This window comes from Nelusetta ayraudi, unplaced genomic scaffold, assembly GCF_046127955.1.
Source record: "Nelusetta ayraudi isolate G7.1 ecotype Tasmania unplaced genomic scaffold, CSIRO-AGI_Nayr_v1 ptg000019l, whole genome shotgun sequence".
In the NCBI taxonomy this organism is placed as follows: domain Eukaryota; kingdom Metazoa; phylum Chordata; class Actinopteri; order Tetraodontiformes; family Monacanthidae; genus Nelusetta; species Nelusetta ayraudi.
In genome coordinates, this window is record NW_027466069.1 from 3,190,222 (window position 1) to 3,218,116 (window position 27,895).

The window sequence follows — 27,895 nt, forward strand, 5'->3', positions numbered from 1 at the left end:
CACCACACTGCTCACATGCCGATTCGTTTTTTTTATTCATTCTTCAGGTTAGGAGGGTAAGTGCGTCTTTTTTCCACGGGAGGTTTCTTTTTTTTAGTCTGCCGCGCTCCGAATGGGATTCATCACAAAAAACGTCATTTCCCAACGATTTCGTACCACCTCAGCCGCGGCCGCAGCGCTTGAGCGTTCCTCAATGTCCCTGAGGCCTTGTGTGCGCGTCTGACCCGCGCTCCCCTCACAGCGAGGCCAAGGCAAGACAAGGGTTAACCGAATTTGTTTTGATTTGTTGCATTGTGCGGTGGCCCCGCCCCACCGCCCCCCGGAGCCTGGGGTCGGGCTGCTGTGGCCCGGCCGGGGGAGTTATAAAAGGGTCCCCGGGCTCCCCCTGCTCTGCTAATAGAGGCTGAATGTCTGCAGGACATGCTTAACGTTTGTCTTCCCGTGTTCCTCCACTGACAACCAGCGCGGTTGGCACATCGATGCACAGAGACTGGCGCGTCGCTCCACTCCGGAGCCCTTTATGACAGAAATCAGAATCCAGACAGCTCGCGGACGACTTTCATGTTGAGCATTTTGCGTGTCGTCACACGTAGCTTTAGACAGGCACTTCTTGTTTGAGGGGCGCGCAACTCCTGATTATTTGTCGCTGTCGTCGGGCGGGAAAACAAAAAAACCTTCTCCATCCATCTCTTTGTTTCTTTTCCATCCCTCCAATTTTCTAAGAGGTTGCTCTTTGACCTTTTTTTGCCACCATGTGGGAGTTCAGGTCCATGTCTTTCTGGCGGGCGGTGTTTGCCGAGTTTTACGGCACCATGTTCTTTGTCTTTTTCGGGCTTGGGGCGGCCCTCCGCTGGACCACCGGCCCGCACAACGTCCTCCACGTTGCCTTCTGCTTTGGGCTGGCGGCCGCCACCCTCATCCAGTCCATCGGCCACATCAGCGGAGGACACATCAACCCGGCCGTCACCTTCGCCTACCTGATCGGTTCCCAGATGTCCCTGTTCCGGGCTTTCTTCTACATCATCGCCCAGTGTCTGGGAGCGCTGGCCGGCGCCGCCGTGCTCTACGGCGTCACCCCTGGCAACATGAGGGGAAACCTGGCCCTCAACACGGTGAGACACCCTTGCAGACTCCTTCACTTCCCTGGCATCCGCAACAAAATGTCTTTCACGCAAAGAAAACTACTGTATGCTGATGATCTTTGACTGTGACCTGCACTAACTCTGCACCACTCTTTTCCAGCTGCAACCAGGCATCAGTCTGGGCATGGCCACCACCATCGAGATCTTCCTCACCCTGCAGCTCGTCGTCTGCATCTTCGCCGTGACTGACGAGAGGCGCAACGGACGCCTGGGCTCCGCCGCCTTGGCCATCGGCTTCTCTGTGCTCATGGGACATCTGCTCGGGGTAAAGATTTCACTGGGGGGCTTTTACTGACGGTTCAGTTATATCCCACACGCACTCTTTTCAGCACTAAAATGCCTGATTTATCTCTGTCCTAGATGTACTACACCGGAGCCGGAATGAACCCAGCAAGGTCCTTCGCCCCCGCAGTCCTGGTTAGGAACTTTGTCAACCACTGGGTAAGAAAATCACACCTATGAGTCTATTAGCAAACTGTAGACTGCAATCCCCACTGTGCTCACCGAAGGCCTCTACTGCCCCCCTCAGGTGTACTGGGTGGGACCGATGATCGGCGGCGCCATGGGCGCTCTGCTCTACGACTTCATGCTCTTCCCCCGCATGCGCGGCCTCTCCGAGAGGCTCGCCACGCTGAAGGGCATCAGGCCTCCCGAGGCCGAGGGTCAGCAGGAGACCAGGGGGGAGCCCATCGAGCTCAAGACACAGGCCCTATAAGAAGACGTGGCCGAAGAACCGACGCGCCCCCCTACACCTCTCAAGGCCCCCATCCCCTGAACCCCAGTCACCATCTGCGCCGTCACTTCCTGCTCTCCATCCCTGAGCTTGTTCAACCCTCTTTTTTTTTTCTCCTGCTCCACACATGCTAACACACATGCCCCCCTGCATCCAGAACTGGACCTACTGACTTACAGTGAAAAGGGCAACCACGCCCCAGTTTGATTTCACCTTGCCCCATCCTTCCTTCCTTCTTTCCTTCTTTCCTTCTTCCCTTCCTACCTTCCTTTCTCCTTTCCTTTCCTCCACCCTCACCCATGCTCCCATTCCTCACCCCTTAGGACTGCAGGATAGAGAGGGAGGCTCAGTAGAAGACTTGCCCCCTTAAGGAAGCCCCGCCCACCCGCCTTGTCCCTGAGGTGTCAGGAGTGAGTCACCCACTGGCCAATCAGGTGGCTGTAAAAAAAAAAAATTCTCAGGACAGGGGTGCCTCTCTATCCTCTCCTTCTTGCTCTCTCCCTCCTCCTCTCCCCACCTTCTCCCTGTTTTGTATTCAGCTAGGAGTGAAGCTACAGTAGAACAGTGGACTTCCGCATACTTTTCCAATTTTTGATCCAGCGTGATCTGTTTTGTTTTATGACCTTTTTTGGGTAAATTACATGTACGTGTTCGTACTTTACCAATATTTATTTGGCTCGGTTTCTCTTTATTTTCTTCCCCAGTTTTCTGTGAGTGTGTGCGTGCGTGTGTGTGTGTGTGTGTGTGTGTGTGTGTGTGTGTGTGTGTGTGTGTGCGTGTGTTAGTGCGGCAATCAAAGAGTGAGTGTGCATGCATGTACCTGTGTATTTGTATGGTGTGTGCGCTTGTTTTTGACTGATTTGTGATCTCTCCATTGCCACAAACCTCCGTCTGCACTCTGGTTTTCTCATGCGGCTGTTTCCACGCCAAAATACTGCTGAAAAAGCTAAAACCAACAAATAAACAAACAAACAAACAAAAAAACAGATTTCAGGTTTAAAATCATCCTCCTGTATCGGACGAGAATCTTTTGGGCCCTTGAGTCAAAGCCAGATCAATGCAGTCGAAGGTTTGCGTCGTCACTTAGTAAAGCACGCACACACATTCATATTTATATTAAAATAAAAAGAACACAAAGCTATCTAGTCTTTTTTTCTTAAGACCAGTATTCATCCAGGTTACAAATTATTGAGAAATATGTACTTTATTTTTCAAACCTGCAGGATTGTACTACATCTGGATTACTTTTCCAGTGGCTTTTTTTGCGTTACATTTTTATTTTGTCTGGCACAAGCTTTGTTTTTCACAGCAGCACTTATCCCAGATTTCATGTACAGGTGTGTGCTAGTTGGTTTGCTTTTAACTTTTTACTTTTACTGCAACAACAGGAGGGCACCTGCTGCCCCACCCTGCCCTTCCCTGCCCCAGCAATTTTTTTTCTAGTTGGACTGTGTTGTTTGACACGAGTGGAGGGTCTCTGTTCCATTGGGTTAGAAAGCAAAGAGTGCATGAGGTGTGGTGGCTTGTTTCCGGCGCCTTCTCAAATTTTTATTTTCTACGCTGAGCTGGGCGGCCTTTTTTTGGGGAGTGACGGATTTATCGAACGCGCCCCTCACTGACATTTCTGGACAGGAGATCTCACGCGTGTTTGTACAGGGTGATTACATGTACACCTTTCTTTTTCTTTTTTTGTCCCCCTTACCTCCCCCGAACACACACACACACACCCACAAAACCATTTTCCAGAAGAGAGAATGAACTCTAAAGGCTGAAGAAGCTCCACGTCGTGCCCGGTGTCCCCTCTCCCCTCCACCCCTCCTTCACTCACCCTACCTCCCCCCTTTGTTTGCAAGGCAGCCACCTTGTTCTGCTCTAATGAGGGGACATCCACCGCTGCTGGGGTGGAGGAAAGGGGGCGTGTCACCAGAGAGGTCACGTGACACCAGACACGTGGGCTGCTTACTGTTTTTCTGCTTCCTTTGCATATTTTTTTTTTCCTTTTCAGTGTGATTTCCCTGGCAGTGGTTGAGTAGAATTTACATTTTAGTGACATGTTTAAAAAAAAAAAATAGAATTTGTGCTCTAATGAAAAAAAAACATTGTGATGTACAGTGTAAAGTTTTCTTTTCTTTTTTTAAAAAAAAAAAAAAATTACATTTCATGATTGTTGAGGCTGGATGGATAGGAAATACAAGGTGCAAGCTATTCAGTGTCTCCTCTTTGGCTGATGGGTTGTGGAAGTGAAACCAACTATGACATCACTGACTCATATGTTCTCAATGGACAGCCTTCACAGCACCAGACACCCCCTTCCCAATCATGTCACTGATTCATTATTTTTTTATGTAAAAAAAAAATCTGAAAAGTCTTCTGTTTCCAATCCCTTTTTGTCTTTTCTTCCTTTGGACTAAAATCTCAACTCAATAATGTTACAATTACAGTGGAGAGGCCACAATTTCATATTTACGCACGAAACCTGCTTCAAACGCTTCGCAACAAGAAAGCGAACGGAGCTGCATGCAGAGCCTGTTCCTGGAGCTTTGTCCAATGTTCGCCATGAAAGCATGCGGCAATAATATTGGAACCTTGGTGAAAATGGGGGATAATATAAAGACTATACAGACTATAAAGACTGTATTCAATAAGTGAACAATTGTATTGTGTCGAGTGCAACAAGAAGACACAAAAAAACTCAGAGCAGAGAAAGAGTTGTGCGGCAAAAACAACAGTTTTCTATTCTGTATCGTTTATTATTATGAAACAATAATTGCTCCTCACGCCCTGCATTCTCACCTGTTAACTGTTGACCATATGACCTCACAACTCTAAATTAGCAATAAATAATAATTCAGCGATTATATTAGAGTGTCTTGTTTAAACGCTTCACGTGGCAGTTTCAGGTGAGGCAGAGAACCCAACTATAACACCGATTAGGGGTGTAAGAAAATATCGACACAGTAAAATATCGCGATATTTTTTCCCACGATACTGTATCGATATTCAAAAGTGCTGTATCGATTTTTTAATTAACAAACAACATGAAAAATACGCTCAGCTTGGTTCATTTTTGTGTTGCAGTTAACCTCCGACCACTAGCTGGTGTTCTGCTCAGCAGTGCCCAGCTGCTAACACTCAAAAACTCAGCAATGGCCGAGGATGACAGCAGCATCCAGCCGGCTCCAGCAGCTTTCAAAGCTGATGTATGGCAATATTTTGGGTTTCGGAAAAAGGAGTGAATGAAGGACTTGGATAAGAGCTATTCAGTTTGCAAAATCTGCTTGGCTACAGTTAAGTACTTTACGACACATTTAAGAGCGCATGTAACAAGAAATCATGAGGGAGCAACGGTACAGCAGGCTAACGTTGGATGCAGCACAACGGACAGTTGAAGAAGTACATTTTTCCAAACTACCAGCGAGCTCAGCTCGAGCAAACAAAATAACACGGTCGGTACTTTGTTTTATTTGTAAAGACATGCGCCCCCTGTCTGTTGTGGAAAATGAAGGTTTTCGTAATACGATGGCGACATTGGAGCCCCGTTACAACATCCCCTCCCGCCAACATATAACTGACGTCGCTCTCCCCAAGTTGTACAGGGAAGTCAAAGCCACGGTGCTGGACTCAGCAGAGAGAGTCACTTTGACATGCGACGCTTGGACTTCAAGAGCGACTCAATCGTACGTAACTCTGACAGCACACCACATAGATGAGCACTGGAATCTCAAATCCCATGTACTGCAAACCCGAGCTATGCAAAGCTGTGACTGAATGGGGATTAGATGCAAAAGATCCCGTTGTTGTCAGTCATATAATGCACCGAGCATGGCTGTCGCAGCGAGACTTGCAGGCATGACGCACATACAATGTTTTGCTCACAGCCTAAATCTGGCCTCACAGAGAGCATTGAAGATACCGTCAGTGGCGCAACTTCTCAGCAGGGTTAGACGTGCAACGGGGTTTTTTTTAAGCGCAGCACAGTAGCCAGTGAGCAGTTGAAACAAAAATACCTGAGAAATTTGAACCTGCATACAGTTATTAGTCTGACAAATAAATTCTTTAAAAAACTCAAAAAAACTCAAAAAAACCCTCGTTATGCTCTCAGTATCGCAATATATTGCAATATATCGTATTGCTGGCCCTGTATCGTCGTGATGTGTATCGTATCGCCAGATTCTTGCCAATACACACCCCTGACACTGATGTATTTTTTAAGGGCTCAAATTCACGGACCAACACAGAAATCACCCCTAGGAATCCCAAAAGAAAAGCAAGAGACAAGTGAAGCCACTTGTTTTATTGATCAAGCGTTGGCTGAAGTAACACTCCACGACAAAACGCCCGCTCGGTTCACCAAAACCTCGGCAGCACATGAATTGAACCATGTCACTGAAATCAGTCATGAAAAGGGCGAACAGGTGTAACAAAAAGATATTGAAATATGTACATACAACAGAGAATTAAAAAAACAACACATCAACACGTAAGGACAGAAAAGGCAACTCACTCAGGAGGGTTTAGATTTCGCAGTTTCAATAAAGACCTTGTCCCATTCCACCACAGGCCAGGTGGGACTTGCCATGCAAACTATGTTTGTACTGTGAGGATATATAATGTGCCATGCTCGTCTATAATCCATACCGGCCGTGAGGCCCAGCAGGCCTCCTGTACAGGTTCTGTCCATCTCAGTATCTGTCTCTCAGCGCTTCCGAGTCCCAGAGCGAAGAGCGTCACTCTCCGGCTCTTTGGTCAACAAAGCTGCGGACGGACAATGAATGAAGAGGAAGGAAAGTCACACCCGCGCCTCCTCTTCGGCCTGCCTGCCTGCCTGGTGTCGCTCAGCTGTGCATTTGGAGGCCGTGTCGGAAAGTCCAGCAAAAGTGGGGGCGACGGTGGCGCTGTGAAAGCATCACACTCGCGAAGCTCACGCTCACATTCGTTCAATCGCGCCGTCGCGCTAATCGGGGATCACAAGGTCCAAGGTATCAAATGTTTCTCATCAAGGCAGGAAACAAACAAAAAAAGGGACCAAGGTTTCTTTTGTATCAGCAGGGCGAGGTCGGGACTTCATGACGTAATACAACCCCTCCTTCACTGTGCTGTCCGCACTTGCTGCTAAAAGCCAGAGATCCAACTGGGCGTCTGAGTCCCAGCCTCAGTCCAGCACGTGTGACTTTTGGATCGCCGCCGATGCCCTTTGACAACCTTCACGGAGACCTTAGTTATCAGGTGACAGATTCTGGAGGAACGTGTCAATATCTATGTCAATGTTGTCTCCTGGAGGGCTGGAGGAAGGAGAAGAAGTAGGAGAAGAAGAAGAAGACATTAGAATGGCATTTAAGCTCGCTCACACAAAGTGGTTTTAGGATTTCATCGAGTGACGTGGAGGTCCACCTACATCATGTCTGGTGTAATGGGCTCCTGGGGGCTGTAGGGCTGCTGGAACTGGTGCCTAAACAGGAAACCGCAGGGGGAAGGCATTACAGCAATTAGACTCAGCTTCAACACAGCGAACATACGGGTTGGACCAGCTTGTCTCAGTCAAATTAAAGATGCCGACAATCTGACATTCAGCAACAAAAAAAAAAAATCAACAGCCTGCCAACAATGTAGAGTCGTCAACAGCTGAAACAGTTCCTTCAAACTGGGACACAGCGGTCCAACTGTCCTTTTATGTTTGGCTTCTGAGGAATCATGAGTAAAGAAATTCCAGAGAATACAAAATAAAATTAAATGTGTTTAAAACACAAACAAACCCCCCGCCCCACATAAACACAAAGAAAACAGTGTTCGTCATCATCAGTGACTCACTTCTCACCCCAGGCACCATTTGTTTCAATGGTTGCCCTCTGGGGGGTGCGACCGGATCAATCCTACGCGCACGACTCCGAGACAGTTTCCTTCCCCTCGTGTCATCAGCAGCTGTTCAACTCCAACAGCTGCTACCCGACCAGTCTCATCTTCCCAGTTTATCAATTTATAATATGCACGTATCATTTTATAATATGCAATATGCTGTTTGCGTGACTCAGAATGTCAATAAAGATCTGAGCTAAATTGAACGGAACAGTCTGTCCTTCTAATGTTCCCAGATGCTGAAGAGACTTGTAGTCCCATTTACAGGAGGATCTTTTTTCAAAAGGGCTCCGCCTGAAACACTTGAGGTCAAATACGAAAGCAGTATTTTTTACACGTGTCACCCTCTGTGGCAAAAGCTGGTCGACAAGGACGGCGTCGAGCAGTTGAATACATAGTGTTAAACTGTCTAAGTAAATACCGAGGCTCTATCACAATATCATCTCAGACATTAGCACACATTGTTTTCTTTTATCCAACAACTTAAAACAACTTGAATGAAGCTGGTGATGGTACAACAAGGATGTGTTCTCGCTCAATGAATAGTGTTGCTGTGGAAACAAAGGCATGGGCATGCCCAAACAGCAGCTGCGGCTTGGGAGCGACCTCTGTCTTGTGCTTGCATGTTAACGTGCGGTGGCTCTGAGCTGTCACACTGATAGACGAGAGATTATAATAAATCCAAATCTGAAATACATCCAGATGATTTCACGAGTTAAAATATGATCATTAGGATTTATTTGACGCACCAGTCGAGCTGAACTATAATAAAGCATATAAACACCCTATATATACGACACTTTTGAATTGGAGGAAGTGATAAAAACGTAAAAATAAGAAGAGAAACGCACTTACATGGAAAAATCGACGGTGTTCTGAGAGCTGTCGGAGAGGGGAGGCATGCTGGGTGTGTCTGAGTCTGCTACCCTGCTCACACGCACACGCACACGCACACGCACACACACACACACACACACACACACACATACATACAGGGGCAGAACGTTAACAGGGTATCTCAGTTTTCACTGTCGCCCACATCCGTTTTCACAAACAGTTCCTTACATGCCGACTCTGGTTTGGAGTGATATGGGGATGTAGCCACAGCCGACAGGCACTGGCTGAGGCTCTGGAAGAAAAACAGACTCCATCATTGTTTGTCTATGCGTGTGTGTGTGTGTATATATATATATATACATATGTATGTATATATATATATATATATATATATATATATATATATATATATATATATATGCATATATATATATATATATACGTATATATATATATATATATATATATATATATATATATATGTATATATATATATATATATGTATATATATATATTTTAAAAAGTATTTTGTGCGTGAAAATGTCACCTGTGTAGAACTTTTTGAATACATCATCTTTGGGGAATTCTGGATACAGGTACGTTATGTGGCCGATGTCTCGGATGCGATCGCCCAGGCAGCGGATTTCAAGATCTTTCTTGGTGAACGGCTGGATGTTCTGGATCTTTTGTCCACCATCTGGCAAAGGAACAAGTGAAGTGAGGTCATGCATTCCCAGTCTCACAGATTTTACTTTGCAAGAGAGCGCGTTGGACTCTCGTTAGAAAAGAAAAACTTGTCTTTTTGGAGCCGGCCTTTTTTTCTTTAAGCCTTTAGGCGCCATGGTCGCAAGATTGCGACAAGCATCATTGATGAATTAAACAGGCCATAGTGGCAAATATGGTGCTAAAAGTAGTTTCCACTTTACACCAGGAGATGGCAGACACCTGTGGCTTCAATTTGAGCAGCATTTGGGGGGGTGTATACGAGTATAAAGAGAGAGAAAGCCTCAGTCGAGAAGACGAGGAAGTGGTTGTAGTGGGAGCGGAGAGCGAGAGAGAGAGAGAGAGAGAGAGAGAGAGAGAGAGAGAGAGAGAGAGAGACAGCGAATTTTACTGAGAATACATCGCCGAGAGGTTTGTTTGTTGACGAAGTACTTCGTCAAGTAATGTCTGACTCAGATAACGAAGAGGAATATTTGCACTCTGACGATGATGTTCAGTCGTCCAGTGAGAGCGAGTCTGCCGGTGCGTCTTTAGTGACGCAGCGGCAACGAGTCCATGCCCCACGACAGCACATGCTTCGCCTCAGCGTGGCCAGGGTGTAGTGGGAGTAATCGGCTAGAAGCTAGTGGGAGGAAACGCCCAGCCAGTGCCGGTGGAGGCAGCAGGGATGTTCGCGGCCACCCGGTAAATTACAGTGATGATGGCTGGGGTCTGTTTGAGATATGTGGAAAATTATCAAAAGTGGATAAAACATTTTGATGAGCCTGTGGGGTATGGTGGAGACAGGGATCTGACATACAGACCCCTGACATCTGACATAATACAAAAACAAAAAAAAATATACCCCTTTCACAAAGTTTGGGTCATACTGAAGATTTTTCTCAATTACAGTATGGCTTTATCTCTAACCAATTTCAAGTCACAGCCATTTGAAATCTTTGTTTGTTGTATTTTCTTGAAAACATTCTGGCGCTTAAAGGGTTAACTTAAATATATTAAAATAATAATATAAAACTCATACAACCTGGATTTCTCAAAATTAAACTCTTAGAACGGCTGACTGCTGACACGATTCGCTGAACTTGATTTCTTTGAAAAGCTCACTCTGGAAATCACAGATTTGTCACTTTAACTTTTAAAACAACAGAGTGCTGCTGCAAGTCAGCGATGGCTTTTGCATTCCATTCATCCTGCATCCTGTGTTTGTGTACTAAGCGATTTACCGGGAAGGTTTGCTCGCTAGTTGAACCCTGTTCCATGAAGTCAAGCGCTGATGTCACGACTGCAGCTGCTCCTCACAGTGGAGGCTGAAGCTTCTGCTCTCCGAGTTCTTCCTCTACTAATTTATTTTCGCAATAGCAGTTACCACAATCTTATCATAACACGGAGTGGATTTGAACTTTTGTTTTTAGCACACACACACAAACACTCACTCACTCACTCACTCACTCACTCACTGAGACAGAGTGAGTAAGGCGGCTCAAGGCCACATTAGCTAAGCTGCAACGGCACATGCGTGTATCTCGCATTGTTTCATTTTCTCAGGAACCAAAAATAAAATCCCAAAATAAATACCACCCCCCCCAAAACGACTTACTTTCCGTCGCGGACACATATGCAATTGTGATGCCTCCAATCTCAGAGTCACTGAAGCGCAGCAGGAACGTCCCGTTGGGTCTGTCCTTGAGGATGAGGTGCAGATGTTGCTTCCCGATGAAGCCAAATATCAACCTAGCGCATCCAAACATCGGAGACACTCAGTGAGCGCGGTGCAGAGGGTGGGGCGCGTCCTACCGAGGCGATCCCCTTACCCTTCGCTCCAGTAGTTCTTCAGATGCTTCTTGGTGAGCTCCATCACTCCCTCGAACCACTGCCAGAAGGTGAAGGGCCGACCGGGGAGAACCTCCTGCAAGGTTTACAAAAGCACCGTGAGGTCTAGAGGTCGTCCCGCCGTCGGCGTACATGTGCGGCCGGGGCTTCCCCGTGTGCTCGCTTTCGCCACCTTGTTGAACTGGGACCAGGAGACCGACATGTTACTGAAGTCGTCGGCAAAGTCGGGCTTGTTGAAGATCTTCTGGGCCAAGAAGTGCTGGTTGTACTGGTCCAGATTGTGGCTCGTCTGGACCTCAGAGGTGAATTTGCTGTTGAGAGTGCTGTACATCATCCTCCAGGGGACACGCTCCGGCACCACGAACGGCACTCTGTCCTGGTGGCGGAGACAAAGGGGCTTTGCATGACGAAGGCAAGAAGGACTCTCTCAACTCACACACGAGAGAATGTCTGGAGGGAGGCTGTGATCACAAATCATTTAAGACGAGCAGCAAAATCCATGCAGATGGTCGGTTTATGATGCTGTTCACCTCCAGGCCACCAGAGGGACCCATCACAAACATTTTTCTGAAGGGGTGGTATCATGTATGGCATTTTTGTGTTTTCTATTTTAATTCTGTTCTACTGATAATACTGTGGGCGACACGGTGGCGCAGTGGTTAGAAATGGTAAGAAGGTTGTGGGTTCAATTCCTGGCCTGGGACCTTCCTGTGCGGAGTTTGCATGTTCTCCCTGTGTCTGCGTGGCTTCTCTCCAGGTTCTCCGGCTTCCTCCCACATTCCAAAAACATGCATGTGAGGTGAACTGGAAACTCTACATTGTGTGCATGTGAGTGCAAATGGTTGTTTGTCTCTATTTGGCCCTGTGATGAACTGGCCACTTGTCCAGGGTATTGAAAATGGACGGATGGATAGATGATAATATTGTCAGTTATTTAATCAATAAACTTCCATAATAATAATAACGATAAGAAGAAGAAAGTTCCTAACAGTATACACATATGCGCAAAAAGAGGCACAGATGCACCACCAGTAGATAAAATAAAGTCACGTAACAACAACAACAAACTAATTTCTTGCTGCTCTGATCGTGCAGACTTGTTGGCTCTGGTTTAACAGGGTGAAATCGGAGTCAGCCAAAGGCAGAAAATGTTAGTTATAAAATCTGCCTACTTCTCAGCGACCACATCACACTACTTCCAGGCTCTACAAACAGGAAACCCCACTCTAAGAGGTAGCACGCACATCACTATATTTGGTGAACTGGTGAAGGTGCAGACAAAACTGTACATACCAAAATAAAAGACACGTTTGGCTAAGTTCTCATGTACAATATATATATATTTCTGTTTCCATCTTGAACATCAGAAGAAGAAAAAAAAGTTTGAATATTTTCTTCTCTAAAGTTTTATGTTGTCATCCTGCATTCATGTAAACCCATCTGCAGTGGCAGGAAACACTTAAGATTAATGGACACAAGGCAAATAAGCGGTTTTCATTTAGCCGAGTCACTGCCCACAAATTTAATTCTGATCAAATTGCCATCATTTATTTATTTACTTCTTTTTTTAGCAGCTACTTTGGACCGAAACTCTGAACCATTTAGCTCCGGTTATTAAAGTGCTCAAGTTTTCTGTAGCCCTCACAGTCCATATAGGGGCTGACTGCACTCTGTCCACTGGATCATGATGGTTCCTGAAGCACATTTCATCAGCCAGTGGTGCTGAATGGTGCCGAATTCAAAGCGTTACTTATCTTTACACTAACAAGTTAAAAAACACAAAACAAAACTAAACAGCAATTTATCATTATGATTATTATTTTTTTGCAATATCTAATGTATGAACACGCCTGACAAAATGTTCCATTCAATTCATAAATTAAAGATGATTTGAATTAAGCACTGGCAAAATATAAAAGTCCCTGGGAAGCGGCAGGTGACACAATTGCCAAAAGAAAACTTGTTTCTGCCTGTCTGCATTTCCAGGAAATGGCTCTAATAATTGAACTTTGACAAATACGCGTGCAAAAACACAGACCACGAAAGGTTCGTCAGGGTGTAGCCGTAGCATTTTTAAAGCCGATGAGAAAATGTGCTGCTTCCGGTTTTCTGTCCAGATGAAGACCCGGGGTCAGAAAACACTGGCCCTCCTAAATGTTCTGATGGCTCATCTACTGCAGTAAACAACAACCATGCTCTTTCCTTTTAAGTGCAAGACTGCCTTTAGTTTGTTATGACGTGTGTGAGGATGTTTAATTTTTCTCCCTATAAAACTGCATTGTGTCTTGCCTTAACTCCACTCCTACTTGTGTGTTTGTGTGCGTGCGAGTGAGAGAGACAACTACTTTTACGAGGCAGCCAGTCAGGGTTGAGAGCTCGTGATTGGAAACTTTGGGCCAATTCCAATTGCTCCCTTAACTCCTCAATCCCAACCCTTGCCCTTAACCCTCAATCTTTGGCCCTCAAAAATAAGTGTCAGGGCTATCTTGTGACTCAGAAATGGAACACCCCTTAAGTGCAGTTACGTCTTCAGACTGTGGGGGGCGGCCTTACGCCAAAGCTACGTCCAGTCTGTCAAGAAGACGATGAAGACGAAGAAGAAGGAGAAGAAGAAGAAGAAGAAGAAGAAGACGACGAAAAAGAAGAAGTCCTCCATCGCTACACAACGAGGTATACAAGTAATGTGAAGTCAGGACCGCCGGTCTGGCTGACAAGCATTGTAAAGTGAAAAAAAAAAAAAAATGTTACGCAACAACAATGTCAATAATCCATAAAAAAGTCTTAAACTAAGACAATAAAATGGTTTCGTAATATTTATATCTTTATTAACTAAGAAAATACTTCCATTTGTAGCTCGCTTTTTTCATCGCCATTTTTCGAAGATGTCTTGGCGAAAATACGCAATGCCTTCTGGGTAGCCCTTGCTGCCAAGGGTGGTGCTGGAGAATCTCAATATTGACGGCGATACAGCCCTTAAACTTGTCCCTCAACTTGACGTTCTTAGAATCGGGACAGAACTTGCACTTTGCGGGAGCGCGCATTTTTGAGATTGAGGGTTGAGATTGAGGGTTAAGGGAGGAATCGGAATTCACCCTTGGTCTTCAAGGAATTGCCATCACTGCGACTTGCCCAGCAGGGGGAGGAGAGACATTCAAAGTCATGACGCGGAGCTGACCAGCGACCTGCTACTCACCGGCTCAGAGAAGGCGCAGTCCCAGATGATGGTGGCCAGGGCGTTGTTGTCTTGGCTGCCGTGCACGATGACCACCAGCGGCAGTGAGATCATCTGGAACCAACAACACCGCTTGGTGAGTTTCCGCATCGCGTCGCCTGCACCGATGGCGCGATGCATCGGATCCGCGTCCACAGAATCGACTCCACAGTCGAGTGTGAGCAGCGGTTCCGCAGTTTATTCAAATGCAGGATGCAAACACCGCACCTGTATCCTGTAGGGGGTGTCGCAGCCCGTGATGGTGATTTCCGTGGAGAAAAGCAGAGCGAATTTCTCCTCGGTGACCGACTCGGAGCCCTTTCTGTCGGCTCGCTTGATCTTCTTGATAGACTGTGAGGAAAAAAAACATCAACAACAAGACACGCACACACACAGACAGCAACAACCCTCGTAACGCACCTAAGAGACAAGCTTGAGGTGACGGAAAAATCAAAGTCCCGAGCGACACCCACCATGTTCCTGAAGGTGGCGCAGGTGCTCTTGCTGGATGTGTTGTGCTCCAGGATGGCAGTGTTGTTGATCAGTTCTCCGACGTTGTCGCTGGATGAGGATGGGGGTGGGGGTGGGAGGGGGGTCGGTGGGGGGGCAGAGATGTGTGTCAAACCTCAACCCTGAACTCAAAATAACATGATTGCAGCCGCTGCAAATCTAGGGCATTTAATCATTAAACTTTGGCCGTGATAAGCGCCGAGTATAAAGCGGGGTGACGCTTTTTTCCTTTGACTCATACGCAGCCACTGCGCGCAGTGATAAAAACACTGCAGCAGCAAACAGCAGGAGTGCCGGGTTCAGCCGGTGCGAGGAATGCTGCTATAAACCGGCTGATGTAATGCGAGGTTGGAGGCGAGACAATCAGGACAAAGAAGGGCAACGAAGGACGACGTCGACAAAAACAAAAATGCTCATCAAAAATATGACTCCGAGTTATGTCAGGGCGTTCACATGCGTAGGCGGGAGCGGACGTGCAGCGCGATAGCTGCGCCGGAATGCGAGTGCGCCCACATGAGAGCTCGGCTGGGACTCTGCCAGATGACAGTGCATCCTGGACGGCTTTCAAGAAAGGCAGCAGCGCAATGGGCTCTCCTCATGGGTAGTCACTGTCCATTATGAGCGCTCCTACTGCACTCAGGCCGCCGGCTCATCACAGGACAAACAACCATCCGCACTCGCTCCAGACGACGCGGCAAAACCAGGAGCCGCCGGTCAGCGTGACGTGCACGTGTTTGGACAGCTGGAGAAGGTGCTGGACCACGCAGAAAGTTCCCCAGAACCTGGGGGTCAAGCCCAGAAGCTTCTCACGGCACCTCCCCAGTGCATCAAAGACCAATACAGACATGCAAATAACTCTCCGGCTGCACAAACGCAAAGTAAAGGTTCTGGTTTGGGGAAAAGAAAACAGAAGAGGAAACCAGAGCTAACACAGGAAAGCAAGCACTAAAAGTAGAACATCTCAGGTATTATTATTAGTAAATTCTCGCCAGAGGCTGGATGGATCCTGTCTGGTAATACTTGATGGAGGAGCAACAGCGGTTCATATTATGGCTCCTCGTGTTCCTTCGCAGAGGAAAAGAAGCCAGGAGTGAATTCGTCCCCGCTGCGCTCCACAGGACTGTGACTCACCCGGGGACGGAGCCCAGGTTCCTGGCCTGCAGCTCATTAATGATGTGCGCCTTCAGCACCACGGGCTTGCCGGGCGCCACCTTCTCCCCCAGAAGGTATCGAACCATGGTGGAGAACTTTGACTGGGTCTTTATGACCTGGGGGGGCTGCTTGTCCACCACAAGAGAGCTGCAGGGGAGGAGCATATAAAAAAAATGGTTGTTTTTCTGCCTCCCACCCCCTGGATAAGGAATTCATTTCAAGTCAGTGTGTGTTAAGAGGGGAGAGTGGGAGCACCTCTGGATGAGAACCTGCAGCAGCTTGGCCAGTCTTTCCTGGAGCTCTGGGATGATTTCTCCGATCAGCATCAACTCCTGCCTCAGCTTGCCGTTCACTCCCAGCAGCTGCTCACACCTGACAGAGCGACAGGCAGACAGTCGGACGGACAGAGCGGCTGAGTGACGATGCAGATAAACACGCAAAGACTGTGCAGTGGAGAGCATCATATGAACAATTAGAAAGAGAAAACAGCTGGACTGTCGGAGAGCCTTTCCGCCTGGGGATCATTATTCTTCCCACTTTCCTCAGTAATTTCCTCGCTGGATATTATCTCCATCTGCTGCCTTCCTGTGAGCCAAACCCACATTATTATCATATCCCCATATGAACCAGCACATTGTCTCCAGTGCTCCATGGTGCTGAGGTTTTCACTGCCTTTCTTCAGCAGAACATAAGAAAAAATAGTAATAATAATCACTTGAACCAAACTAGACTTTTTCTTGGCTTCAATCCTCGAAATCGCCCAGAGTGCCGATTCTCAAACATTTGAAAACCTTTTAAAATTGTCCTGAATTGTCCTAAATTGAATATTTATCTCGGCAGTGTTTTCTTAAAATGAGAAAAGGTCCAAAATAAACAATGTCCACATTTTATTGTGCACCATACCTAACAAGGCTGGGAACAAAGGGATTCTGTCTGAAATGACTTTTACATGTATTCAGGCTTGGGTGGGAAAAAAAGAACCACAGTTTTGGATATCCACACCCAATCTGGAAGCCAGCCCCTTTTGATGTCACAAAGGGCAACCCACGCGTGACTCAGGTGCTGGTTCTGCCCCCTCTGAAAGCACTTTTGTTTTTGTGCAAAAGTGGACAGTCCAGCAATGCATCAGTTTTGGCAGGCAGCTGTAAACAGAGGGCTAAACACAGCGCCCCCTCCTGCCCCCAGGTTGGGCGCTGCCATGAGGCTCACCAGGTTTGCAGGGGGTTGAGGTTGTCGTCGAAGGGCAGCCCGATAGTGGCCTTGTGCTGCTCCCACCTCCAGGCCTTCAGCTGGCTGGTGAGCCGCGTCTGACACTGGTCCAGGCAGTCGACGCACTCCTGCAGCAGCTGGAAGCGCTTCTGCACCACATCAAAGAGAAAAGGCGTCAACATGGCGGTGACGGTGGCGGCTGCAGCGGCAGTGGAGGGCACCAGCAGCACACCATTCACTAACTCACTCACTCTCTCGCTCTCTCACTCGCTGGCTCACTCTCACTCTCTCTCTCACTCACTCGATCGCTATCTCACTCACTCTCTCGCTCACTCTCACTCACTCTCTCACTCAATCGCTCTGTTACTCCCTCACTCACTCAATCGCTCGCTCTCTCACTCGCTGGCTCACTCTCACTCTCTCTCTCACTCACTCTCACTCACTCTCTCACTCAATCGCTCTGTTACTCCCTCACTCACTCAATCGCTCGCTCTCTCACTCGCTGGCTCACTCTCACTCTCTCTCTCACTCACTCTCACTCACTCTCTCACTCAATCGCTCTGTTACTCCCTCACTCACTCAATCGCTCGCTCTCTCACTCGCTGGCTCACTCTCACTCTCTCTCTCACTCACTCGATCGCTATCTCACTCACTCTCTCGCCCTCTCACTTGCTCGCTCGCTCACTCTCTCATTCAATCGCTCTGTAACTCCCTCACTCACTCAATCGCTCTCTCGCTCTCTCACTCGCTGGCTCACTCTCACTCTCTCTCTCACTCACTCGATCGCTATCTCACTCACTCTCTCGCCCTCTCACTCGCTCACTCTCTCACTCAATCGCTCTGTAACTCCCTCACTCAATCGCTCTCTCGCTCTCTCACTCACTCACTCGATCGCTCTCTCACTCCCTCGCTCACTCAATTGCTCTCGCTCTCACTCACTTGCTGGCTCACTCCATCACTCTCTTGCTCTCTCACTCTCTTGCTCTCTCACTCACTCACTCACTCACTCACTCACCGAGGACATTGCTTTCAGATTGTACTCCAGCTGCTGGATGTGATTCTGCAGCTTCTGCATGTCGGACGAGGAGTCCAGGCCATTCTGCTGAATCGGTGCTGGGAAAACCACACATGACATCATCACCACATGCCCATAACTCACAACTGTGAGGGCCAAACGTGGCAACAACAACAACAACAACAGCAACAACAAGTCTCCCTCTCGTCTCACATTGCAAACTCTCAAAGTTCTGCTTCTCCCAGTTGAGCTCCTCCTGCAGCTGGTGCATCTTCTGCCGGATGTCCTGGACCTCCAGCACCTTCAGGACCAGATGGTCCACATCCTGCATGCGGTAGGACGACTCTGAGCTCGAGTACGTCGCATACTGCGACGTCTGGGGCATCTGAGCAGTCTGCAGACATCATCATCAATCATAATCAGGACCATTATTGACATTATTTAACCACCCCTTCCTCCCCCTCCCACCACAAGCATGTTTAGGCTGTTCTTCTGGAGACTTCTACAACAATCTATTATGTGAAGGTCTAAATCTACTAGATAGGTTTGTTTTTGGAACTTCACAGATAACAGGATTTTCTTATTAATCTAGCCATTACTATATCTTTTTTATTAGTGATTTGAGAATATAAAAATGGAAGCAGCCTTTTTTTAAGCTCTTAGCCCCTGAGGCCTCCAATATATTAGGACGAGAGCAGCTGACTCACTATATTTATTAAAACAATCTCACCGTGCTGAGCAGAACCCGCTCCTTCCTCAGAATGTCCCTGACCATCATTCCAAACTGCAGCGGCTGCTGCTGAAACATCCCCTGTGGCGGGGTGGGGGGGGACAAACAAAATGATGAATGAGTGAAATAAATACATGCAACGCTTGCCAAATGTCTTACATGTTCAAGGCTCAATATATCTATGATACATGGGAGACTTCAGTGCCACGTCGATGTAGTTGACTATTTTTCAATGGGTGTCACACAAAAACAGGAAACCCCTACACCAATACATTACCAGAGGAAATACACGCTTAACAGTGAGGAGAAAGGTTTGTGTCTTTCTTTTGTTCAGACAAGGGTTCTGTTTTTCCACCTTGACATGATTGGCCAGAGCTTCTGCCTTCTTCAGAAGGGTCACTTGGTGGCGTGGCTGACTCGTCTTTATCAGCTTATGTTAGGATTTATGGGTCGTTCCCGGGTGTTAGCAAGAAAATTTTACAAAAGGGCCCCAGATGTTCTCAAACACTGCAAATCCTACCCATAATTGCATATGTGATCTTTTCGGAGTTGCTGTTCATTCTGAAAACCATCTACCTTTCCTCGGTCTATCCACCTCTTTCCAAGCCACTGCAATCACCCTTTTGGCCAAGAGCAGACCAAGATCTAACAATAATCCAAGTGACACAATTCACATGAAACATAACACAATCGATCTAGTGGGAACAAAGTCAAGACTAGAGAAAGTTAATCCAAGCAAAGTAAAAGAACAGTAAGATTATGGTGAAAGAACGCCAAGGCACCTGACCAAACACCCAGGGCCAAGCGTTTATCCCATCCTTTGTATTTATACCAGTCTGCTCCTGCTGAAAGTCCGCTGAGTGCGACGCTGAAGCATCTTTTCTACCAACAAAATCCCTCAATTTAGACAAAGCGACCGGTTCTAAGGAAACACAATAAAAAATACCTTCAAAATAAAACAATCACTGCTGCAGTTCTTGAACCTCTTAAGCAGCAGCAACGAGATGTTTTGCACCGTGACTAACGGGAAGCTGCCTGTAACTTAAGACCATGCGAGAACTGATCTGAGGAGGAGGAGGAGGACGTCTGCTGCAGCTCCCACACCTCCTCTTTCCTCGCCGACAAGTCCCCAAGTCAGACTCCTGCCCACATCTGAGCTTGCAATGTTGCAAGCGGATCGCCAACGCCTTTTAGCACTTGACTCCACCTTGACCTGCCTGGTGACGGTCCCGAGCAGGAGAAGAAGCACATCGCAGGGAAGCAGTACATTGCAACGTCACTTTGGGGAACAGCGGCTGCAGCTGCGACCCAGTCCAGAGTGTGGAGGGGGAATCCAGACTGGCAGGAGTCAAGACTGCTTTTTGTTTTGTTTGTTTTTTTAAATTTCACAGCACAAAGGCTTCTTTCAAACATAGTGTTTTGAAAAACATCAGATCGGTCTCGAATGCACAGAGGACCACAGAGTCAGACTATTCTTTGTGCAGCTGCTGCTATTTCCAGTCCTTTTTTAGGAGCCACAGTTTACTGAGAGTCCTTCAAGTTAAAAGTCCCAGTGATTGTCACATTCCGAAGGATGCAAAACTTGCTCTCCACATATTACGCATCCACTGAGGGAAATATGAGACTACAGGACTTGTCTTCATACAGTTTCAATCAGTATTTCTCTCCGAATCAAGTTTTTTGTATTCCCGTCCACTGCAGCTTTGTCCTCGGCACAGATGTTGTATTTTGCTTCATTTTGATCAAAAAACCAATAATCCGATTATGATGAAAACCAACAGGATCCGTGTTTTCCGATCATTGACTTCCTGCCTGAATGATTCTACCTACTACGCCGGACGCGGTTGCTGTGCGTGAAGCGTGAAAAAATTATGTAAAAAACGGTGGCGTTCTTCACTAGAGTGGTGAGGTTTCACGCTTCTGTGAGGCTTTAGAAACGTGCCCGCGCCACGCCTGCTGTGAACTTGCACACTGACTTTAATGGCCGCGGGCTACATAGCTGCGAACACGCCGCAGTCACTTTTGGTGTGAATTAGGGTAAGATTTACTTTTTAGTTGAAAGGATATCCGTTTCCATTATGTAACTGAAGTGGACAAAAAAAATCAACTCGCAGGATGCCACAAAGGTCACTAGGCAGAAACAGGTTTAATGCCAAACTCCCTGGAGTAACGTCAGTCCTGTTGTTAAGGTTCCAGGTTGCCTTCCTCCCTTACCATGTTCCTGCTGATCTGCATCAGCTTCATCTTGTCCACCACGTTGGCGTTCTGATGGGCGATGGACTGCAGCAGGCTGATGATCTGCTCCAGCAGGGCCCGAGCCTGGCCTTCCTTCTCCACGTTATCAGGCACCAGCTCTTCCCTGCCAGAACACACACACACACACACACACACACACACACACACACACACACACACACACACACACACACACACACACACACACACACACACGTTATGTACAGCACGTGTTTACGTGATGCGCCGGTGTGTTTTGTGACTGTTTGTGTGCATGAAAACCGTACCATCTTTGACTCTCGATCCACTCGGCCAGAAAGTGCCTGACTTCGATGGGGAAGGCGGCCGGAGGGTAGAGGCTGTTGATGGTCTCGTCCGACAGACACTGGATCATCTGCGACATGTGCATCCACTGAGCCATGACGGAGGGCTGCACACACCACACAAACACATAGCGCATCAATATTTGCCGCGCATCTTGTGTCGTCACTGCTAAACACTCATCTGGAGCAATAGGACCGTTAGCTTAGCTTAGTTTGCCTTGGCGTAGCTTACAGTGGGGCATAAAAAAACTGTACTCAAAGACTGAAGTTTATTTCCTTAATTGAAGTGACAATTAAAAGAAATACATAAGACATGCATTCCTAAAAGACACAATTAAATCTATATTTCCCATCATGTGGTTTAGCTCTTGAGTTTTCACTGGGGAAGTACCATGAAACTTTGAAATGAAAGTCACCGCGTTTCAATCATTGCATACAGGAGAGCATTCAAACAATACAAGAAACTCGAGATCCGCAGAGGCGGGAGGTTCCAAGAGTACAGGTACTGATAAAAAAAAATCCCAAGTTCCTCATTCTACTGCAATACAAAAAAAAAAAACCCAAAGGCCACAGACCAGTTACTGACAGCTCCAGGAAACCAGTATTGCCGTATTGGTGGTATACTAATTTATATATAAAAAAAAAGAGGAATAAAGTAGATTTAATATTTGCAAATTAGAGCCAAGTTCAAGCAGTGTTGCGCCACTTGTTCGTCACAGCAACGTCTGGCTTCTGTAGCAATGTCTGCACAACCAACTGACCGGCAGCAGGAGCCAGTCGGCACAGTGGAGCACACGTCGTGGAAGGGAGGATGCACAGCCAACTCCCCCCTGCCCTCCTACCCCCATCCCAGTCTTAAAAAGGAAAAAGTCACAGCAGGAATCAAGACTTCCAGAGGACGGAGGATCAGTTAGGACTGAGCAGGAACCATTAAAATACCAGATGTTTCCTTTGTTTTGCCAACTCTCAGTATGTCAGTTAAGAAAACTCTCTAAGAACAACCCCCACAGTGGCATATTATGACTTGAAAAATTGCATTTGTGCCAAAAAAAAAAAAAAAATCAAAAAAATGAAATCCTCCAGGAAATGGCTAATCAGAGATTAACATTTTCCCCACGCAGTGGTCCATAATAAAGTTTTTGTTCATCTTTACAGAAATACTACAGTGATATAAAATAATGAGACGTGCAGAAGAGTCAGTAAATCGATTCAAGCTTTGATATTTTGAAAGTTTTGGCACATTTCCAGAGACTGGACAGCCCCGCAATCAGACATTGCACTGTCAATCAAGTTTTGGTATAATACACATAATACATACAGTGTAATACATATACATAAAATAAACCCTGAGGTCTTCACCCAAACTACGGAGACACAGACACACTGACTCACCACTGTCGCCTCGAGGGAAGTCGCTGGTGAAACTGAGCGCTGACTTTCAGTCGACACAACTACCAATTCCATTATTATTTATGGTGTGTCGCATGGGAAATCCCACGTCACATGTTCACAGTTCTCGCCCACCGTTTTCCTTATGTCAGTGCAGGGGCAGTCCAACTATTTTTTTCGTATGCTGGATTAATGGGGTGCCGAATTCAGACGTTTGAGAGGAATTCCTTTCAGATGACATTGTTTACCAGCAGGAACAAGAGAAAGAGGAGGAAGAGGAGGAGAAAGGAATCCTTTCGATACTCCTCCTCATTCGATGACGTTACCAGTAAATATCTTACTTTTTTTTTTTATCTCGCTTCTTATTTTTCTGTATATACTTACAGACATTTTATTTTTGTCTATATCTTCAGTTAATATAATTCTTGACCTTTTGCACTGTAGCATTTTTTTTGTTGTTGTTGCTGTAATTATGCAAATTTCTCCTCTCACACCTCTCACAGACAAGACTTCACAAGGCTGCAGAATTCCTGGGATTTCCTGGTAGACACACCGCCACATCTGAGAGTAATTCTTTGGAAGCGGCGTGCCGGTCCAACTCACGGGACACGCCCACAGTGTCACAATCCAACACTCGTCACAGAGGCTAAACTGCACTTCCCTAAAAAACTGCCCCCCAAAAAACAGAAAGGAAGAGTCAGCATGATGTCAAAACTATGCACTGCCCCCAAGCCATGGCCTCATCCTCCTTTTGACAAGAATATGGAGAAAAAATATCCCATCCCCGCTGAGCGCAGGTTACTATCTCAAGAATAATAGTAACAAGAATAATCTCAGAAGCACGGTTCAGACGGAAGACACAATCTAAATCCCATTGGTCAATCACATGGACATGAAAGAAAACCATTAAAGTTCCCATATTACATTTGTTATTTAAAAAAATTGGGTTGCAGAGATGCACTGTAGGTCTTCAGGAAACAGCATATTTAGCCTTCTGTTTACACCCTCCTGGATAAAAAAAATGCTCATTTTTAGCTTCCCGGCAAAACTGACGTAACGTTGGGCCCTACACGTGTTTCTTATTTTATCCAATATGCTAAACTGACAAGGCTTCCTAACTGCAATAAAAAAATTCCTGATTCCTGATTGTTCCATAATTTGACACCGGTAATAGATATGCAGAAACTTTTCAACGAAGTTTACAACTTTGAACTTCTGTTTCCCTCTTAAATGATAAGCTCCCTCCCGTTTACTCAATACATGTTGGATATTTTCTGGTAATGGTCTGTTTTTTTTTTTTTATACATAATGATCGCGGTTTGGTAAGATACATTCATTCATTCATTTTCTATACCAGCCTCTTCCTGAGATCAGGGTCACGGGGGTCTGCTGGAACCTATCCAAGCTGTCTTAGGGCGAAGGCAGGGTGACACCCTGGACATGTTGCCAGTTCATCGCAGGGCCACATAGAGACAAACAACCATTCACACTCACACGCACACCTACGGACAATTTAGAGTGTTCAATTGACCTCACATGCATGTCTTTGGAGTGTGGGAGGAAGCCGGAGAACCCAGAGAGAAGCCACGCAGACACAGGGAGAACATGCAAACTCCACGCAGAAAGGTCCCAGGCCTGGAATCGAACCCACGACCTTCTTGCTGTGAGGTGGCAACGCTAACCACTGCGCCACCGTGTGGTAAGATACAATGTCAGTTAATTCCCGTAGAAGTGATTGTAAAAAAGTGGATCTGTGTGTTCTAAGCAGCTGACATTGTACATGGTTCTTATGGCTCTTTCCTGCAGGATGGTAAGTGTCTGTAGTGATGTTTTCCATGTATTTCACAAACTGGAGAACATTAATGTAAATATGGTATGACTAGTGAACAGTGAAGTGTGTGAAGAGAATTATGATAAAGTAATTGTTTTGCTTTAGGGCGACTGCAGCTCAGGAGGTAGAGCGGGTTGCCCAAAGACTGAAAGGTTGGCAGTTGAAATCCCGCTCCATCCCAGTCTGTCGTTGTGTCCTTTGGCAAGACACTTCACCCTAAATTGCTCCCAATGGGGCAAGCAGCATCTTGCATGGCAGCAGCCACCCATTGGTGCCAATTTTAGTTTTAAACAGCATAAAAATCTAACTCAACAGAATATTTTTCTTTCAATTTGTTCCCCAGTGTAATCAAATCATTCATGTGAGTGTATTGTTCTAGTTCCATCACCCAGGACTCCAATACATAATATTTTTCTATCTTTCTCAGCATTCTGTTTTTGCAGACTTTTGATGATGGCCCATTGCATCCAATATCAGTTTCTGGTTTTTGGCTATGTTTGAAATTCTCCAGACATGAAACGGAGCGACTGCTTTTCATCCTCCGCCTCCTCCTCAGTAATCGCAAGCTTCGCAAGAGTCATTTTGTTTGATTATTTCAAGAATGCGTGAATGAAATACCGGGTTCGGCAGCTGATACATCTGACGACTGTGACGATGACGAGGCGACCTATCACATCGCCGTGCGACCAAAACAACTGCGGAATGCGGTAGAGTCAAAAGGCAGCGTCCACAACAAACTTTTACTGACAATTTTAAGAGGAAAACACAGAGTGTGACACAATTTGTACCACACTCTAGAGTAGCTTGCTCATCAGACACAATTACGCACACACACACACGTCCATACGCAGACAACTTTTTTTCTGGGGAAATCACCGACAGATTCTCTTCTACATTTCAAATCTCAGAACATCAAAATCATATTCACTTTCTTTATTTAGCCCCAAACTGTGAGTCTCTGTGACCTTCAGCGCCCAGTTTTAGATCAAACGCACTTTACAGTTTCCCTTTGGTGAATCTCAGCTGTAGCGTGTTACGCACAGGAAGCAGCAGGAAACGTGACAGGCCAGCCTCGGCCCTTTGACTGCTCAGGCTTTGCAATTTCTGGACCGCTGGCCACTCTGAACTGGCTCGACTCACCAGGGATGAAACGAAAATGGCCAGAATGCACACACGAGTGTCCATCCATCCCTGACGTCTGCTGGGTTGGGAAATTGTAGCCACTCACCAGGGACGTGGGCACAAGTCAGGTTGAGGCTGGCAAAACCCACACAGGGTAGTGCACTTGTGTTGACAATTAGGCGAGGTTTGCTCCAGGGCAAAGTGAAAGTGAGTCTTGTGACCACGTTTTTCGGATCGTCAATACAAAAATGTGTGTATACCACAGGAGCAAGACGAGTGTGTGTGTAGATGTTGTTTTCTTTCCAGGAACACAGCTATGAGCAAATGGCTCTTAGTGGTGCAGGATCCGCAGAGGGAGTGACCTCAAGGACACAACCGACTCACTCTTAACCAGGCTGTGCAGTGCCTACAAAAACAAAACTAGACACACAGTCCCACGGAGCGAGCGAGACGTTTTCAGTTGTTGAGGGTGGCAAACTTTGAAAAATACCAGTGGGACAGACAGACAGACAGACAGACAGACAAGCAGGCAGACAGAAAGTCAGTCAAGTATTCAGACAGATAGACAGACATCCTGTCGCACGCTGTTCCGTTTTTGTTGCTGCCAAGATCACTTGCGACTGTCAGCCACAAGTTGTGTCGGAACTGACGAGGCCTCGTCCGCTGCGCAGCCATCGATTGATTTTAGATTTTTTTTTTTTTTTTTTTTAAATACCCTTTTATATGAAATATCAACATGTAAGCAAACGTCACACTCACCTTCCCCTTAAATAACTCTTGAAAACGCAGGAAGTCGGTCCTCGCTCCTAGTTGTCCTCTCTCATAAAGCGCTCCAGGGCTTCGGACTTCACTTTGTTTTTGTTTTTTGTTGTTGTTGTTGTTTTTAAAATATATATATATATATATATGATTGAAAGTATTTTTTTCTACTTAGCTCCCCCTGCCTCCATCACTCAGCTGTGTGCTCCGTCGGTAAGCTGGGGCTCCTCGGCGTTTGTCTTGGGGGGGAAGAAGAAAAAAGCGGCGAGTTGCTCGATAGGTGCGCGGGCGCGCGGGTGCACAGGCGGTTGAGCTCAACTTCCCTCTCGTGCGCGCACCTCGCTTCCACTTGACGTTGACGGCGGCTCCGACGACGTGCACGTGACTTCGGCAGAGCGATAAGTGGAGGAACTGAAAACGTTTGATTCATCCGCGGAAAGTTTGGACTGGACCCGTGTCGTGTTCGTCGGCCGGTTCTGAGCGATCCGCTGATGAGTGAGCGGGCCGCGACGTCACGTCCGAACAGAGCAGCCACAAACAGAGCCAGAATTAGAAAACAGTTTGCGTGGACAAGCTCAACTTTTGGGCGGAGTCGTGTTGCGTCATCCCGCCGATACGCCGTAGCTTCCAGGAACTAACACCGCGGGAGGGGGTGAATGAGCCGCTCGGTGGGTGTCGACCCCTCTACGTGATGTATCTGGGGTCGACTTATGTTGGGGAAACACACTTTCTCGACAGGACCGGTTCTCGGAATGCACATACGAGAGGGCAGTCAGAAATGTGTTGTTAGCATGGGCTGTTAGCTTAGCTGTGTTACCAGCTCTCAACCTGGAGTAGTGGACTGATTGCACTGTGTCAGGGCTCCACCCTAGGACCTGCCCAACTTAGGCATCCCACCTGAAGACAACAGCGCATTTATCTTAACTGGATGGTCTAATTCTCAAATACATTTCAACCTAAAGGAAAGACTTGTCCTTTCAGTATTTACAAAACTGAAAGGAAGTCTTTCCTTTCACCAAGCATCACAAGTTCTCAAACTAATTTGTAAAACACAGCAGATAAAGGGTAGAACATTTTATAACGTTTTTCTTTATTAGCTAATAACTCAAGAAAATATTCCTTCCCCTCCACCTCTCAATTCTTTCTCTCAACCCTCCTTTCTCTCCACTCCACCATACAACACCAAGCATTTTCTCAAAGTTATAAAACTAATCTGTACAACACAACAGATACAGAGCAGAACATATTACACACATACAGTAACTTTATTCTATTTCTTCTTTTTTGTAT

The 27,895-nt window shown here is 46.6% G+C and overlaps 2 protein-coding genes across 2 annotated transcripts; one reads left to right on the plus strand and one right to left on the minus strand.

Annotated features, from left to right (window-relative positions):
- Positions 1-383: 383 nt before the first annotated feature.
- On the plus strand, positions 384-2,185 carry mipa (major intrinsic protein of lens fiber a). The gene is made up of 4 exons (XM_076026396.1): positions 384-1,112; positions 1,243-1,407; positions 1,503-1,583; positions 1,672-2,185. Exons 1-4 carry the CDS (start codon positions 753-755, stop codon positions 1,855-1,857), a joined length of 792 nt encoding a protein of 263 aa, XP_075882511.1. The 5' UTR covers positions 384-752; the 3' UTR covers positions 1,858-2,185.
- Positions 2,186-6,154: 3,969 nt separating this feature from the next.
- On the minus strand, positions 6,155-27,162 carry stat6 (signal transducer and activator of transcription 6, interleukin-4 induced). Its single transcript, XM_076026385.1, has 20 exons — positions 26,606-27,162; positions 21,469-21,611; positions 21,161-21,305; positions 18,947-19,027; positions 18,430-18,610; positions 18,217-18,314; positions 17,202-17,350; positions 16,248-16,364; positions 15,972-16,139; positions 14,804-14,891; positions 14,559-14,681; positions 14,313-14,405; positions 11,292-11,495; positions 11,101-11,195; positions 10,887-11,020; positions 9,114-9,263; positions 8,794-8,857; positions 8,584-8,655; positions 7,271-7,324; positions 6,155-7,157 (listed from the first exon to the last, which is right to left on the minus strand). The coding sequence occupies exons 2-20, from the start codon at positions 21,600-21,602 to the stop codon at positions 7,091-7,093; spliced, it is 2,217 nt and encodes a 738-aa protein (XP_075882500.1). The 5' UTR covers positions 21,603-21,611; positions 26,606-27,162; the 3' UTR covers positions 6,155-7,090.
- Between the last annotated feature and the right edge of the window lie 733 nt (positions 27,163-27,895).